Raw genomic sequence first — 17104 nt, forward strand, 5'->3', positions numbered from 1 at the left:
TATTGTATGTTCTTGTACCATGACAGGGAGTAATATTTTCATTAAGGCAGGTATTGAAGTGGAAAGAATAGTAGGACTGTGCTTGGCATACACATTGTCACCTCTACTTATCGTTTGTGACTAGCATGGCTTCCACAGAGCGGCAGCAAGGTTGCACTCTGGCTGCACTGCAGAGCCTCTCTGCCAGTCACGCTCCCTCACATTAGGCTGGCAGAGACTGATGCAGCCTCACTAATACAAACACTTTCCCCACAGCCACCGACCACCCACCTGCCTGCGTGACTGATCGACTGCAGGAGGCCACACCAATTAACGCATGGAGCAGCACAACTATTTGCATACATATTAAAGTGATGCCTCAGAAAAATACAAAGAGGGAGAGGGAGAAAGTGGGAGAGGGAGAAAGTGGGAGAGGGAGATGGAGCGAAAGAGAGGTTACGCAAACAAGGCTTAAATCAAATATGCAGGAGCTAGCTAGCATCGCTCAGGAATAAATCTGCATGCTTCCACAGGAGAGCGAGAGAGCTCCACTTGAACAGTGAAGTGACTGACTGTCAGAAATGCACATGGTCAAGAGGACACCCTACAGGGCACCATGGTATTGGTCACAGTGTAATGTCAAAATACATAGAATGAAGCCCCGTAGAACAGTGAACCATTGTGATGGCTATGCTGATTGGCTGGACTAAGCCAAGGTGACTGTATATGTGAGAAATAAAACAGTGTGTCCAGGCAGTGTGGAAAAAATATAAATGTACCTCATTTAGCAATGGAATCACCTCAGTTCGTGTTGTTTCTGGCAGTGTTCAGGCTAGGAAGCTCAATGTTCTTAAAACACAATGTACTGGTCTAAGAATTGGGAGTACTGCCATGCTGGGTTTTCCCTGCTGTGTGTGTGGGAGTAGTATTCTACTTGTTGGACACCCTTGAACCCTTTTTCCTGTTTTCCAGTCTGAGCATGGGGCAGGGAACCAGAGCATTCTGTACAGGTGATCCTATGCACAGGAAATGGAAAACTGTGGAGGAAACTAGTAACAGGATATATTGGGAATAACATAAAGGGTATAGTGAGAAAGATCTGAAACACGTTGATTTATGTAGCCTCAGAAAAATCCATTGCATGTGGTTAGGAATGGAGTGTTTTATTTCTTGTTCTCTCTGTGGGCCGTGCACATACAGAACACACAGAAATATTCTGTCTAAAGCTTAAGCTCTGTGGAAAAAAAGCTACATTTCCAGACTTTTTACTGACTTCTCCCCCTTTTCATAGCACGTGTTAAATTTAACATATGTTTTCATGTGTGAATGAATTGAATTACACACATCTGTTTTCCACATGTAACATCAAAAAACATTCTATAGTACAACGGTCTGAATTGGATCATACTGTATATCCACGTTATGTGGCAATTAAAGATAAATCCAACCTGTTCATTAAGTTTTCCTTTTTATGTTTAATGGATGCAGTGTCGTATAGAACCTATGCCACTTTCAACACACCTTGCATACTGTATATTTAGCAGTGACTGATGGTAAAACATAGTTTTGTATTATGGTTCAAGGAGGTGTTGGCTCCATAATGAGCCCACAGCAATACATTTTAGTCATATTTTATATTAAGATGGCTAGCAATCTCTTATGGGTTACTGACAGGTTAACATTTGCTTTCTTTGTTAGAGTTTTGAAATGGGAGTGTAGCATTAACAAAGTGGAATTCTGGCAATATACATTATCAGGTTTAAAACTGGCTATTCAATTTGCAAGACGTATTCTATACCTTACTTTTTCTTGAGAAGGTTGCAGGTAGTCTTTTCTGCTGTCTATCAAAAGGATGCTACCTGGACCTGGAGTGGTAAAATATTAATAAAACACAATTTCTCTGCCTCCACCCTCATCTCTATCCTGCTCTTCCCCCTACATCGCTCTATCTCCCCTTGTTGTTCCACCCTCATCTCTATCCTGCTCTTCCCCCTACATCGCTCTATCTCCCCTTGTTGTTCCACCCTCATCTCTATCCTGCTCTTCCCCCTACATCGCTCTATCTCCCCTTGTTGTTCCACCCTCATCTCTATCCTGCTCTTCCCCCTACATCGCTCTATCTCCCCTTGTTGTTCCACCCTCATCTCTATCCTGCTCTTCCCCCTACATCGCTCTCTCCCCCCTTGATGTTCCACCCTCATCTCTATCCTGCTCTTCCCCCTACATCGCTCTCTCTCCCCTTGTTGTTCCACCCTCATCTCTATCCTGCTCTTCCCCCTACATCGCTCTCTCTCCCCTTGTTGTTCCACCCTCATCTCTATCCTGCTCTTCCCCCTACATCGCTCTCTCTCCCCTTGTTGTTCCACCCTCATCTCTATCCAGCTCTTCCCCCTACATCGCTCTCTCTCCCCTTGTTGTTCCACCCTCATCTCTATCCTGCTCTTCCCCCTACATCGCTCTCTCTCCGCTTGTTGTTCCACCCTCATCTCTATCCTGCTCTTCCCCCTACATCGCTCTCTCTCCCCTTGTTGTTCCACCCTCATCTCTATCCTGCTCTTCCCCCTACATCGCTCTCTCTCCGCTTGTTGTTCCACCCTCATCTCTATCCTGCTCTTCCCCCTACATCACTCTCTCTCCCCTTGTTGTTCCACCCTCATCTCTATCCTGCTCTTCCCCCTACATCGCTCTCTCTCCCCTTGTTGTTCCACCCTCATCTCTATCCTGCTCTTCCCCCTACATCGCTCTCTCTCCGCTTGTTGTTCCACCCTCACAGTAACCTTGCATTTGCATATGTAAATGTACCACGCTTGCTGGGTGGAGACAATTGTATGCATCTTTACTGGCCTACAGCCTCATTCCTTTTTTTCCCCTTTCAGCACCTTCCCTCTTCCCTAATACACCGAAAGCAGTTTGCAGACTGCATTGCAGGGAATAGAAATGGTCTGCTTGCGTTTTACAAGTTTATAGAGTTACATTAGAGCAATGAGCATCTGCTTTATGGAAATGTCTTTTGTTGAATGATATAATTTATGAAATTCAAAGATCCAACATTAATTAGTATACCTTTACCGTTCCCATTCTCTTTTAACAGCCTTGAAGAGAATAGTGTTTTGTCACACTTATGAATCTATATCCCTTGTGATACACAAGGTGTCACCAAAACCCCACTAGTACACTCTGAGACTATTTTCTCTGTTAAAACAGACAGAAGCACTGCATTGTCACTAGCTGCCGTTTCTCCGTCTTACTGATCACTAATTTCTGAAGCCCATTCTTTCTCACTGAGTAAATTGAGGCTACTTGTCTACTTCCTTGCATTGTTTCTCCTTGGTTTGACCATTGAGCTGTTTGAGAAAGTAATGGAGTTATTATCAATTGTGCTAAGAGCAAGTAAATGAATGAACATGTTATAATATGGACTTTTTATACTGCTGCTTAAGTGTAAAATACAATCTGAGTGCTTATGCATCCTTTAAATGATAATATTTAAATTATTTTAGAATTAGACAAGGATGGCACACAAAAAACGGGCGTATCGCTGCAGGCCACATATGCGCATTAGCACCACTGTAGATGTCTCTCTTTCTGCCAGAGATGTTGACATGGTGTTAAACATTTGACCTTCATCCTGATAGTGATTGGTGCTGTTATATGCCCCACTCTGACAGTGATGTTAACTGTGTGCGGCTGTCATAGTGTATGTGCCCTGACTTGACATTTGCAATGTCAGTGTCAAAAAAAAGGAAATAAATGGCCGTGGATGAGATTGAGCACTTTCAGTCATTGCACAGGTGCATTCAAGTGTTCTTATTGGGTATTTTCTTTCATTCCTATCTTTTACTACATTTAAAACTCAAACAACACCGACTTTAGTATAATGGCAGTATGCTGTATGGTTCTCACGATGCCTCCTTCTTTGCCAGTGTGTTATATTTTAAAGATATTTGAGTGATCAACTTGTGAGTTGGGGAAATCACTTGTGTCTAACTTCAAAGAAAGCAATAATGAGTCACACTCATTTGAGTACCTCATTCTGGACGCACTAAAAAATACACTCCCTAACACTGACAACAATGCTACACTGACAGACATACCATCACACATGTGCCCATGGCTACCAAGTTTACAAACAGTATTATCAGGCCATAATAGCCTTAAAGATGGTTCTTTACTATTTTTACCTGAGTGGTTAGGCCTACCTCTATTACTGTAACCTATTTGGCAGAACATGAACGCCATGTGCAGGTGTGCTGTATGATGTCAGCCATCTGTCTACTACCAGCAGATGTGCAGTTCAGTTGACTGATTAGTCTATCAACAGGGAGCATTCCCAACCAGACATAAATGCTTAGTGACAGAGAGGTTTCCGTGAATCACTGGGACTTTATGACATCACCTCCAGGTGCAGATTAACTGATTCATCCCCAACCTGTCTCTGTGTGTGTGTGTGTGTGTGTGTGTGTGTGTGTGTGTGTGTGTGTGTGTGTGTGTGTGTGTGCGTGCGTGCGTGCGTGCGTGCGTGTGTGCGTGTGTGTGTGTGAGTGAGTGTGTGAGTGTGTGATGAGTTGAAATGGTAAGTAATTTAATTAATTTAAATGTTTGAAGATGTACTAAATAAATAGCAATACCAGAAGTACAACCAGTTTCCACGTTTTATCATTGGGGAGAAATTAAGGCCTACTTATACGTAATGCGCAATTGTGCATCTTGGTACGCTTTTGGCACACATATATTCGAATGGTAGCGAAAAACCGCCTCTCCCTTATTGGCCAGTACAAACTATAAGCCGAGGAAAAAAGGTCAGTCTTTGACAACGCCGGGGTTTCGTTGGTGGAACCCGTGATTGGGAGGAACCTATGTGAGATGTCTTTAAATTGTTCACAGCAAAAATGGGCGTAAATCCATGCCCCTACCCAGAAAGCATGAGAAAGCATGTTCAGATTTTCTCCACGAATTTACTTCTATAATAGGCAAATTACTTATATTTTTACGTCCAGAAGACAGTCTATTTTATTCACTAGAGTAGGTAACAAATATAAGTGTACATTTATTATCATGGCGTGTGCAGTTGACGCACAGAATTTGATCTCTATTTCTTTGCGGAAAATGCATAACTCCAGAACGCAGAGAGGAGGTATCAAGCTCCACAAGAACTTGCTGGTCACATATGTCCTGAAAAACGCTAGAGATTTTTACATGAGCATGGAGTTTGCAGAAATGTATAGCTGCCTACAGCAGAACGGGGAGATGAGGACTGTCTGTGATGAAAAGCAGGACTCTTTTGAAATGACCGGGAACTGTGAGGATCTAGCTGGTGAGTTTTGCTGCAACTACACAGGGGATGTGTTGGACACTTACCACTGCGCAGCGCCACAATCGGCTTGCCACCCAGCAATGGTGCCCGATGCGCACATCCAAACGGCACCTGCCTGTTTCATGGCTCCTGTCTATCAATGTGACCCTAACCTCAAGTCCTCCGGGGTCTGCTGGGACTGTTATGCGGAACCTTACACAGCCAACCGGGACATTCCTGTCTCAAACACACACAACCAAAAGACTGTATTGGACTTGGACACACATGTGGTGACTACTGTCGAGAATGGATATCTCCCCCCAGACTACTGCGTGTCATTAAAACAACATGGTCAGGGCCCGCAAAGTTCTCATAAGAAACGAAAAATGGATTCAAGTGATGCTTCTGATTCCGATTATCTGTCAGACTTTGTGCCCATGTCATGCAAACGCATTAGGTCTGATGACGTTTCTTGTTGTAATTCTGAACAACTGGACACACCGAACATCTCCAACCTCATGTCAGTGTTAGGCTCGGGGTTTACTGAGCTGTTGAACTGGCAAACGGACGTGGAACAGGTAGTAAACGGACAAACAAACTGTTGTAAACAAGCACTGGCGGGCAGCGGTGCATGGACTAGAGCAATTGAGGCTTTTTGATTGACACACTTTACATTTTTCTACAAACCATTGGTGGTCTCAAATAAAATACATAATTGATATACTTAACACTGTTCTGCTCTTTTTCAATTTAAAATTTGTTGAACTCAATTTAAATTGTACTTTGGGGAGAGGGCTCTCGCAATATGTGCGATGACCTATGTTAACCATGGATTGCTGATGCTATGTATGCCTATTGGCCATTTAGAGGCTATGAAGCCACGGGCCGGCCATATTGGCATTCCCCAGTACGTGCAGTCCTCGTGATGAATGGAATTTCACAGCATTTCATTTAAATGTTTCAAGGGAACAATTAAATGTATGTAAGTATTTGTGTCGTTTTATTGGGGACAGTAACATTAGTAATGTCCCGAAAAATATACTTTAAGGATTTTTTTTTACATCTTTTTAAAATTTTGAATGTGTATCTTACATTAAGGTGTCTGTAATAAAATAGATGTAGCAAACGAATGTGGGCAATAAATGCATTTTATATAGCTTCCAAAATGTTTTTCTTTACACTGGTGGGGGAGTGCCAAGATGGAGGTACAGTGGCTTCAACACAGCCCATCCACAACGTTTTCTAGTGTGTATATGTAATTCATTGGATATAGTGTTTTCTCCTGCGCCAAGTTGTTGCCTTCATGTGCCTTGCATGCCTTGCTCAAACGTGTGATGCAGAACCAGCTCCACCATGCGATGATGGAAAAGAACTACACCAATTTATTGCCAAATGCATTTTGATAACTCCCGTGAAATTATAAGAAAATTAGCAGGTGTGTTATGCATTTCATAGACCAGTATAGGCTGTTTTAATTAGGTCTGTAGACCAAGTACATTTTTGTGTAATGATGTCTTACACTATTTCTGTGCCATCATACTTAATTATGGCACTCTACAAAGCAAGGGACTATATATTTTTTGTAACTAAAGAATACATTTATTTGCATATTTCCGTTAAGGAACGCCTACTCTGTTTAGTGCGCGTGTGCAATAACTCAATTCGCCTTTGCGCTCTTTCTAAACAACGCCCTTTTTAGAAACGTTGGCAAAGGGTAAAGTCTACAAAAAGCAGTCTATCTTGTTTTTTTTTTTAAATAAATGTTAATTTTGGTAACAAACTGTATGGAGAAAATGTGCAGAACGTCGGCCAAATCCAACTCGCTTCATCTTCTCCCACTGCCAGCCACTTGGCTTCCTCTCATCACCATATTTGGTAGTGAGTGGAAAACGCCAGCCGGATGCTTCACATTTATCTGTACCTTCTCCTTTAATGAGGGGTACGGACCTCCCAAGGATTCCAGATAGAGAAGGCCGATTGAAAAAGGCAACAATTTTAGCCCTCTCCAAGGATGTATTCATTAAGGAAACCTTTTGCCGTTTAACAACGGAAATGGGGAGGGACCTACTTGAATTTGCCCAATAGAAACGATCGTTTACGCTTTCGTTTTGGAGTAGACTGTTTCTGTTGCAAAACCAGACGAAACGTTTTGCAACAGAATTGGAGTAATGATTACAACCCAGCTCTAGCCATAGGTTCGGGTTAAGGGCGGAGGGCTGCGGAGAACACCGATATTTTGAGTAACAAACGCCATGCTTAGGCTACGTCCTTGAGGAATGAAATGACAGTTCGAGGTGTTTTTTTTAATTAACAACAAGCAAAGCCTTTTTGCGGGGCCATTTCTATGAAAAAATGCTGTGTCTTCTTGTGAGAGCAGTGGTGAGTCAAACGTTTTTAGAGCCTAATTCATGAGTGCGCAGTTGTGCGCCCATAAGTAAGAGCAGCGCGTTCACTATTACTGTTGTAAATGAGGGTGGGGCACCAGGTTAGGCAACTGTTATAATTGTAGCCTAAAATGTGAAGTCAGGCCACTCCGAATTTCTCCACGAAAATCATATCAAATTAGCATTTACCCCATTGTAGCTACCACTCGAGTCTCTATATTAGGTTACAACATGGATAGCCGTCAGTTTCAAGGTTTAATGGTTGTCTATATCAGATTAAGATAAAACAGTGGGTTAAACTATTATACAATTTTAAATAGCCAACAGATTGCTTTTTAGATGTGGTGCATGTTCATTGCAAGTGTTCACGCACTGTAGCAGAACTGGCTATTTATATTCTAACTTTAAAAAGCTATCAGGAAACTTGACAGCCAAGCACAGTCCAAACAAATAGTCCTAACAACATACTAAACTTGATAGATCTGTTTTGGTCTCAAGTTTCTGTCATAAAATTAGATCATACAGTGTTCTAACAATCTATTATTTCAAAAGGTTTTTGGATTCATGAAATAGGATTATTTTGATCACACCGTTTTACATTGAAACGAATGTAAATAAATGTTAATCACTTTGTTAATCATAGATTTGTCTGTTTTTATTATGTCATGGTTTCTGTTGCAATGGCACTCTGTGTCATGGTGTTGACAGTTGCTGGCAAATATAGGCCTATAAATAAACTCTGTGGTTGTCAACCAACATTGTTGATATATTTGATATGCCAATGGGATTATCAACTGTGGATATTAATATTTCAGATACTTTAAGACACAACATATTATCCTAGATATGTATGGTATTGGATTATGTCATATTGAATGCAGAACAAATTATTTATTAGAAATGCAAAGACAGATTTTTATTTTATTTTTTAGCTAAGGTCAGGCTTGGTGAAGCCATATCACCTGGTCAAGCCAGTGTCAGTGACTATCCTCCCAGAGAGGTCTTCGCACCACCAGGACAATTTGCCTAAGCTGCCAGTGCCTCCACTGAGGCAGACATTTGAGCGCTACCTGTTGATGCTGGAGCCCCTGCTCAGTGAGGAGGAGCTGGATCACACACGCAAGCTGGTCAAGGAGTTCCTCATTCCTGGTGGGGTGGGAGACAGGTTGCAGAGAAGCCTGGAGCGCAGAGCCAGCAACAAAGGAAACTGGGTTGGTACATACTGTAGTTGAACAGAGATGGTCACATAAAGAAGGGGTTTATGTGGTAGGGCAGCGCATGGCCCATAGAGGTTGAAAGAAGAATACAATAAGTCCTTGGAGGGATACAGACAGCTAAAGATCTGTGTTGATTGGCAGGAAAAGATCCCTGTATTACATCCATTATGCAATTACGTAAATGTGATGTTAATTCCATCCATTTCCCGCACTTTTCGAGATTACATTTAACATTTACCCATAGGTTTACTCCCTTGCATATGTCATAACCTGTGAATGTGTTTAGGAGAAAATTATCTGATACTTGCTGGACTATAGCATTGTCATTGCTGTTTATGTAGCTCACAGAGTGGTGGATGCAGTCAGCCTATCTGGATTCCCGGATGCCTGTGGCAGTCTATTCCAGCCCAGGGGTGGCCCTGCCCCGCATGACCTTCCAAGATCGCCAAGGACAAATGAGGTGAGCAACAAGGAACCATGCGTGTCTGAGACCACTGTACTAAAACCAGCCATTGTGACAAGACAGTTTAGATGCCTTCCCTTCATTAGCCCTCCATCACTGAAAGGTCTTTATGGCTGTCCTACACATCAATGAAAAGCAAGTTTTATAGGCCTACTGCTTCTTAAAAAGCAAGTTAGTAGAAAGTGATTGACTTTAGTGTTGTATAAACCATAGCTCTTGTGAACTTGAGAATAGGCTTGAGTTTCATAATGACCTTTAGACAGACTTCCCCTCCGTGCTGGCTATTTTAGGCACATTCACTGTTCAAAGCATTGCTCAGCTTTTTTGGACCACCGTGATCCATAAAGTACGCAGTCAACATTGTGGTCTTGCGTGGCTTTTTGTTGAGCAAAACGCGTCAGTGAATGTACTATAGAGAGAGCACGCACACATGGGTGTAAGAGTGTGCTGCCATTGAGTTTGCTTCAGCTGGACCATTCGTGCAAAATATTTGCCGCTATGTGGTACTGCTTCGATATTACGGACAGTGCCAAACTTATACAGTAGGCTAGAAGAGGATACTAGAGCAGACTCCAATGCTCATATGAAAAGCCAATTATTCAACAATATACTGTACTGTACACCATCTTAGCCACTAGACTAGAGTGACACAGACAGTTCACGAAATATGGAGCTATAGAATCAAAATAGACAGATGTTTCTTATAATAATTGTGGTCCTGAGTCTGACGTAAGCAAGTCTGGTTGGAGATAAAATAATATAATAAAATAAATAATAAATTGTTATTGTCACATACACTGGATAGATGCAGTGAAATGTGTTGTTTACAAAGTCAGCCATAGCAGCATGGCGCCCCTGAAGCATATTATGGTTAAATGCCTTGCTTAAGGGCACATAGACAGATTTTTCACCTAGTCGCCTCGGGTTTTCAAACCAGCGACCTTTCGTATACTGGCCCAACGCTCTTAACCGCTAGACTAGATATGAGGCCATGGAAAACAAAATAGTGCACTAAAGTGTATCGGAGTAGATTATGTGAATAGAACATGAGATGGGGAGCGGTGAAAGACTGAATGTCAGTTGGATGAAGAAATACCATATATGGTTTCATTATTAATTCAACAATGTTTTCTGCTCAGGTTTGCTGCAAAATTGATTGCAGGGGTTTTGGACTTCAAAAAAATGATTGACAGGTTAGTAATATTATCTATTTTAATGATATACAGGTAACTGCCAAAATAATGGAAACTCTTGAGTAAATGAGGGATACAAAGTATATTGAAAGCAGGTCCTTCCACACTGATGTTTCCTGAGTTAATTAAGCAATTAACATCCTATTATGCTTGGGATCATGTATAAAAATGCAGGGCAGACAATTATTTTAGCTACCCATGGCTACGCCCCCATAGGATGACAATGCCGCCACCCACATGGGACGAGTGGTCACTGAATGGTTGGATGAGCATGAAAACGATCTAAGTAATTTGCCATGGCCGTCTCAGTCACCAGATCTCCCAATTGAACACTTGAACACTTCTGGAGTGGTGCCTGAGACAGCGTTTTCCACTACCATCAGCAAAACACCAAATTATCGAATTTCTTCTGGAAGAATTGTCGCATCCCTCCAATAGAGTTCCAGACACTTGTAGAATCTATGCCAAGGTGCATTGAAGCTTTTCTGGCTCGTAGTGGCCCAATGGCCTATTAAGACACCTTATGTTGGTGTTACCTTTATTTTGGCAGTAACCTGTACATCTAACGTGTTCGTCACCCCGGCTGACTCTAACTCTGTGTCTTAGTGAGACGTTGCCTATTGAGTATTTGGGTGGGAAGCCTCTGTGTATGGACCAGTACTACCAGATCCTGTCCTCCTGTCGTATCCCTGGACCAAAGAGAGACACTGTGGTCAACCACGCTGTCGGGAAAGTGGCCCCTACTCACATCACTGTGGTCCATAACTTCCAGGTAAACTAGAGCTTTGCTCTCTTTGCTGCTGCTTTGTGTTGCTACAACACAGAGGAGATCAATCACGTTGTTGTATTGTTAGTTTCTTGGCTGTAACCCACTTAACCAAATCTCAAATGCTGATTGGCCTTCTCCCTCTGGCCTTAGTTCTTTGTCCTGGATGTGTATAACAGCGATGGCTCCCCACTGACGGTGGACCAGGTCTATATGCAACTGGAGAAGGTCTGGAACTCGTCCCTGCAGAGCAACAAGGAGCCTATCGGCATCCTGACCTCCCAGCACCGCAACACCTGGGGCAAAGCCTACAACAACCTCATCAAAGGTATGGCAATGGAGGGGGGGACATCACTTTGACAGTGAGGGCTCAGAGGAGCATATTGGGTGACTCACCAAATATACAAAAGCCATTCTTGAGCCATAACGTAAGAGTAACTGGAAGCAACCTATCACTTTGGACAAACTGTTTTAGAGCTATTGGTCAATGATTTCCTCTAGGTCCTTGCTGGGTTGCTTATTGTCGTTTTTTTCCCCCTAGACAAGACAAATAAGGAGTCTGTCCGTGCTATCCAGAAGAGCATATTCACGGTGTGTCTAGACGCCCCCATGCCACAGATGTCTGAGCAGCGGTACCAGAGTCGGGTCGCTGCCCAGATGCTACATGGTGGAGGGAGTCGCTGGAACAGTGGCAACCGCTGGTTTGATAAGACGTTACAGGTGAGCTCTGAGACTAGAACTATAGAACAAAGGTTGCATCCTCCTAGATATTGTGCTTCATATTTTAATTCACAAGTCTCTTGCCATTTTTATAATGTTTGTTATTTAATCCCCAGTTTATTGTGGGTGAAGATGGTACATGTGGTCTGGTGTATGAGCATGCCCCAGCTGAAGGCCCACCCATTGTGTTCTTGGTGGACCATGTGGTTGAGTACATGTAAGGCATTACAGAATATATTTAATTAATTAATAAATGGTACACAGTATTTCTGTGGGTACTGTGTAATTTAGAGAAGAACTTTGGCACAGATTGCTGGCTGCAATGGCTATTTTTCCAACCGGATCAGGTGCATTGTGCCTGAGCATAGCAAGCATTTTGAAGATTTCCAGTGTGTGATGTTCAGATTGTGCCTCATCCTTTTAAAAACTCTTAACTACCATTTGAAGCCTACTGACCATGACCAGGCTGTGACCATGACCCTGACCTACTGACCATGACCATGCTGTGACCCTGACCCTGGCCTACTGACCATGACCCTGGCCTACTGACCATGACCCTGGCCTACTGACCATGACCCTGGCCTACTGACCATGACCCTGGCCTACTGACCATGACCAGGCTGTGACCATGACCACAGCAATTGCTACATCCATTTTTCGACTTACAAATGAATGATATGTACAGTGGGGCAAAAAAGTATTTAGTCAGCCACCAATTGCGCAAGTTCTCCCACTTATAAAAATGAGAGGCCTGTAATTTTCATCATAGGTACACTTCAACTATGACAGACAATGATTTTAAAAAATCCAGAAAATCACATTGTAGGATTTTTTATGAATTTATTTGCAAATTATGGTGGAAAATAAGTATTTGGTCAATAACAAAAGTTTATCTCAATACTTTGTTATATACCCTTTGTTGACAATGACAGAGGTCAAACGTTTTCTGTAAGTCTTCACAAGGTTTTCACACACTGTTGCTGGTATTTTGGCCCATTCCTCCATGCAGATCTCCTCTAGAGCAGTGATGTTTTGGGGCTGTTGCTGGGCAACACGGACTTTCAACTCCCTCCAAAGATTTTCTATGGGGTTGAGATCTGGAGACTGGCTAGGCCACTCCAGGACATTGAAATGCTTCTTACGAAGCCACTCTTTCGTTGGCTGGACGGTGTGTTTGGGATCATTGTCATGCTGAAAGACCCAGCCACGTTTCATCTTCAATGCCCTTGCTGATGGAAGGAGGTTTTCACTCAAAATCTCACGATACATGGCCCCATTCATTCTTTCCTTTACACGGATCAGTCGTCCTGGTCCCTTTACAGAAAAACAGCCCCAAAGCATGATGTTTCCACCCCCATGCTTCACAGTAGGTATGGTGTTCTTTGGATGCAACTCAGCATTCTTTGTCCTCCAAACACGACGAGTTGAGTTTTTACCAAAAAGTTATATTTTGGTTTCATCTGGCCATATGACATTCTCCCAATCTTCTTCTGGATCATCCAAATGCACTCTAGCAAACTTCAGATGGGCCTGGACATGTACTGGCTTAAGCAGGGGGACACGTCTGGCACTGCAGGATTTGAGTCCCTGGCGGCGTAGTGTGTTACTGATGGTAGGCTTTGTTACTTTGGTCCCAGCTCTCTGCAGGTCATTCACTAGGTCCCCCCGTGTGGTTCTGGGATTTTTGCTCACCGTTCTTGTGATCATTTTGACCCCACGGGGTGAGATCTTGCGTGGAGCCCCAGATCGAGGGAGAGTATCAGTGGTCTTGTATGTCTTCCATTTCCTAATAATTGCTCCCACAGTTGATTTCTTCAAACCAAGCTGCTTACCTATTGCAGTGGTGCAGGTCTACAATTTTGTTTCTGGTGTCCTTTGACAGCTCTTTGGTCTTGGCCATAGTGGAGTTTGGAGTGTGACTGTTTGAGCTTGTGGACAGGTGTCTTTTATACTGATAACAAGTTCAAACAGGTGCCATTAATACAAGTAACGAGTGGAGGACAGAGGAGCCTCTTAAAGAAGAAGTTACAGGTCTGTGAGAGACAGAAATCTTGCTTGTTTGTAGGTGACCAAATACTTATTTTCCACCATAATTTGCAAATACATTCATTAAAAATCCTACAATGTGATTTTCTGGATTTTTTTCTTCTGATTTTGTCTGTCATAGTTGAAGTGTACCTATGATGAAAATTACAGGCCTCTCCCACCTTTTTAAGTGGGAGAACTTGCACAATTGGTGGTTGACTAAATACTTTTTTGCCCCACTGTATATTTATTCTTGGAGAATATAACTTGTAAATTCCTCATGAGCCTAGTTCAACTGTCGTAATTTAAGCTTGTTTTGCTCCAATGTTTGTAAACAAAGTATAGGGAAACACACTGTATAGCCTCAACTTGGTCAAAACTATGATTTTTTTATTTTTATCATGGATGGTCAGCCCTTGCATCCATAGCTCTTTCCATGAATTTGAGTGATTACATTTCTCTAGCCCAATCCCTCAGCTTATTACTGAAACAGTGGCGGGGCTTTGTTATTGTTTCAACAACTGATTGGCCCTTTGTTTTGTGTTTAAACAGGAGGAGGATGGAGGTAGTACGCACTCCCATGACCCCTCTGCCCATGCCTCCCAAACTGCGTTTCAACATCACACCTGAGGTGAAGAAGGATATTGAGTCGGCCAAGCAGAATATGAACATGTAAGTAGATTCTGTTTCGGTTTTCCTAGCAGTTTCTATTCAAACATGTCTGAAGTGTTTCTCACCCTTTGGCTGACTTTTTTTTAACCCCAGAATGTCACATGACTTGGATGTGAACGTGGTGTTCTTTTCTGACTATGGGAGAAATGTTCCAAGGGCGCACAAGTTGAGTCCAGATGCCTTTATACAAATGGCTCTACAGCTTGCCTACTTCAGGTGGGTTTTATTACATTTCTACTATAAAAAAAACTTTGCCACATTTGAGACTTACTGATCTTTCATGTTTCAGAATGTATAAGATGTGCTGTTCCACCTATGAGAGTGCGTCCTTGCGTATGTTTGCACTTGGTCGAACAGACACCATCCGCTCCTGCTCCAACGAGTCGCTCAACTTTGTCCAGGCGATGGAGGACCCAGCTAAACCGGTGAGTCAACTCTGAAACCTGGATGTTGACAGTAAATAGACACTAACCACTGACTGTTACTGTACTGCAATAATGTAAGTTTTACTATATGTTGACAGAATGCAGAGAAGGTTTTTCTATTGGACAAAGCATGCCAAGCCCACAGAGAATATACTCATATGGTGAGGACTGGAACTCTGGATCAGTTTTTGATGGAAATCTACAGTTACTGTAATAACACATGCTTGTCCCCACCCACTGCAATGTACATTTATTTTGTGCTTTTATGTATGTCTGTTACTGAGTAGGCAATTCATGGCCAGGCCATAGACAGACATCTCCTTGGCCTAAAGTTGCAGGCGATTGAAGAACTGACTTCCATGCCAGAGATATTCATGGATACAGCCTATGCTGTGGCTGAACATTTCAATCTCTCCACCAGCCAGGTATGCAAGCTGTTTATGTGAGATATTAAGCATCCCAAAATGCAACACATAAGAGGACAAGTTGCAGACCTGTAGCCAGTGGTAACATGACTAAAAACATTGTAAATACAAGTACTTTGTAAGGTTTGGTACTAATTTTAGTTTATTAGTTTGGACCGCATTTGTAAATGCTAATGTCTAAAATGTAATTTTTCACTCCTTCAGGCTGGTGCTAAGACGGACTGTGTGATGTGCTTCGGTCCGATGGTGCCGGATGGCTATGGAGTGTGTTACAACCCCATGGCTGACCACATCAACATTGCCATTACAGCCTTCAACAGCTGTGAAGAGACACATGCTGCCAACTTTGGCCGGGGTGTGAAGAAGGCTCTGAGAGACATGAGGTCTCTGCTGGAGGAAACAGCTAATGCTAAGCAGTGAAACCCCACAGGGGACATGGCTCCTCTGTAGGGCTGTGTGGGACTGAACCTGTGCTGGATGTAGTGGGAGAAACTAAAGCCACCTTGGTATATCTAGTGCTGTAACATGGAGAGAGGAGAAGCACTTTGCACTGATTTAGGTGGGCCTTGGAAAGCTTTTGGGCCCTTCAGGTAGACTTGATATTTGTGGGAAGGAAAGTCCTGTTATACCCAGGAGACTATATCTGTACTTCAGTGAAAAGTGAGTATGACTGATGGAAAGTAATACATTTCATGTTTAATGATATGGGTTTGTCCATTTCCAGATAGTTGGCACCTTATGTTAAAGAAAGATCCACACCAGATCATGGTGACTATATTATGTTTTTGAAAAATATTATTTTTTATTTTTTTAAGTCTACACATGTTGGTGCTGTCTTAAATATTATTCTGGTGGTTTTTACATGTTTTTATTCCGTTTGTTTACCTACATACTTGTTATTTCATATTTTAAAAATAATCAGTTCAACAGTTAAGTTATTTAAGTAATGAAATTGTGTGCCATACTATACCAGATGAGCCATAATAATGACTTGCTGAGTGGTTCTGCTGTGATTCACATTGGTAAATGTTTTCTATACAACTAAAAAAACGAATCCAAAGACTGCTGTAATGATAATCATTTACACTTTGAGTATTTATTTTAATGTTGCAAAACCTGACAATATTGATTAAACTAAGGAAAAACTGTCCTCCGGTAACGGCCTAAATGTCATTAAATACTGTATAATAGAAAGACGAGCCACAGATCAAGGCTCCACAAATGAGTATTTTGCTCGGAAGCCTTGCTATGCAGGTACTTGCCATGGAATTCTATCTCCACCATGTTTCCAGCTGAGCGCTAGTGAAAGAGCTGTTGGCCCTTGAACATGTTGGTCTTCAAGACATCTACATCTCGTATGTAATGCAGATGGTATTGGAGACATAATGTTTTTTACAATGGCATACATGTCAAGATGAAGGTTCATTGTTTAATGTACACTCAACTAGATAGTTTGCATTGAAATACTGAAGAATCAAAACAGAACGGTCTCCCTCTTCCCTCACCATAATGAAGGTGGACTGGGCTGCTGTGCTGTTGTCC

The 17104-nt window shown here is 42.3% G+C and overlaps 3 protein-coding genes across 4 annotated transcripts; 2 read left to right on the plus strand and 1 right to left on the minus strand.

Moving 5' to 3' along the window:
- Positions 1–1823: 1823 nt before the first annotated feature.
- Positions 1824–2522, minus strand: LOC139412338 (octapeptide-repeat protein T2-like). Its single transcript, XM_071159167.1, has one exon. It carries the CDS (start codon positions 2520–2522, stop codon positions 1824–1826), a length of 699 nt encoding a protein of 232 aa, XP_071015268.1.
- Positions 2523–4910: 2388 nt separating this feature from the next.
- On the plus strand, positions 4911–6390 carry LOC139410865 (immediate early response gene 5-like protein). Its single transcript, XM_071156465.1, has one exon. The coding sequence runs from the start codon at positions 4912–4914 to the stop codon at positions 5929–5931; it is 1020 nt and encodes a 339-aa protein (XP_071012566.1). The 5' UTR covers position 4911; the 3' UTR covers positions 5932–6390.
- A 570-nt stretch (positions 6391–6960) lies between these two features.
- LOC139410866 (carnitine O-acetyltransferase-like) lies at positions 6961–16716 on the plus strand. 2 transcript variants are annotated; one of them, XM_071156466.1, is made up of 14 exons: positions 6961–7651; positions 8589–8867; positions 9215–9333; positions 10476–10529; positions 11136–11301; positions 11449–11623; positions 11837–12015; positions 12132–12232; positions 14593–14712; positions 14806–14928; positions 15002–15137; positions 15236–15298; positions 15425–15562; positions 15767–16716. In XM_071156466.1, exons 1-14 carry the CDS (start codon positions 7625–7627, stop codon positions 15980–15982), a joined length of 1896 nt encoding a protein of 631 aa, XP_071012567.1. In that variant the 5' UTR covers positions 6961–7624; the 3' UTR covers positions 15983–16716. The 2 variants fall into 2 exon arrangements, with proteins under 2 accessions (XP_071012567.1, XP_071012568.1); XM_071156467.1 differs by lacking the exon at positions 15236–15298 and having other exon boundaries at positions 7234–7651.
- Positions 16717–17104: the final 388 nt, after the last annotated feature.

This window comes from Oncorhynchus clarkii, chromosome 6 (genome assembly GCF_045791955.1).
Source record: "Oncorhynchus clarkii lewisi isolate Uvic-CL-2024 chromosome 6, UVic_Ocla_1.0, whole genome shotgun sequence".
Lineage (NCBI taxonomy): Eukaryota > Metazoa > Chordata > Actinopteri > Salmoniformes > Salmonidae > Oncorhynchus > Oncorhynchus clarkii.

What these genes read in the sequence shown, in the direction of transcription:
- LOC139412338 (XM_071159167.1), bottom strand. Translation starts at nt 2,522, where the DNA reads ATGAGGGTGGAACAACAAGGGGAGAGAGAGCGATGTAGGGGGAAGAGC.
- LOC139410865 (XM_071156465.1), top strand. Translation starts at nt 4,912, where the DNA reads ATGTTCAGATTTTCTCCACGAATTTACTTCTATAATAGGCAAATTACT.
- LOC139410866 (XM_071156466.1), top strand. Translation starts at nt 7,625, where the DNA reads ATGCTGTGTCTTCTTGTGAGAGCAGTG. An exon ending in GTCTTCTTGTGAGAGCAGTG is followed by an intron (nt 7,652 to 8,588) that starts GTGAGTCAAACG and finishes TTTATTTTTTAG; the next exon opens with CTAAGGTCAGGCTTGGTGAA. An exon ending in TCAATCTCTCCACCAGCCAG is followed by an intron (nt 15,563 to 15,766) that starts GTATGCAAGCTG and finishes TCACTCCTTCAG; the next exon opens with GCTGGTGCTAAGACGGACTG.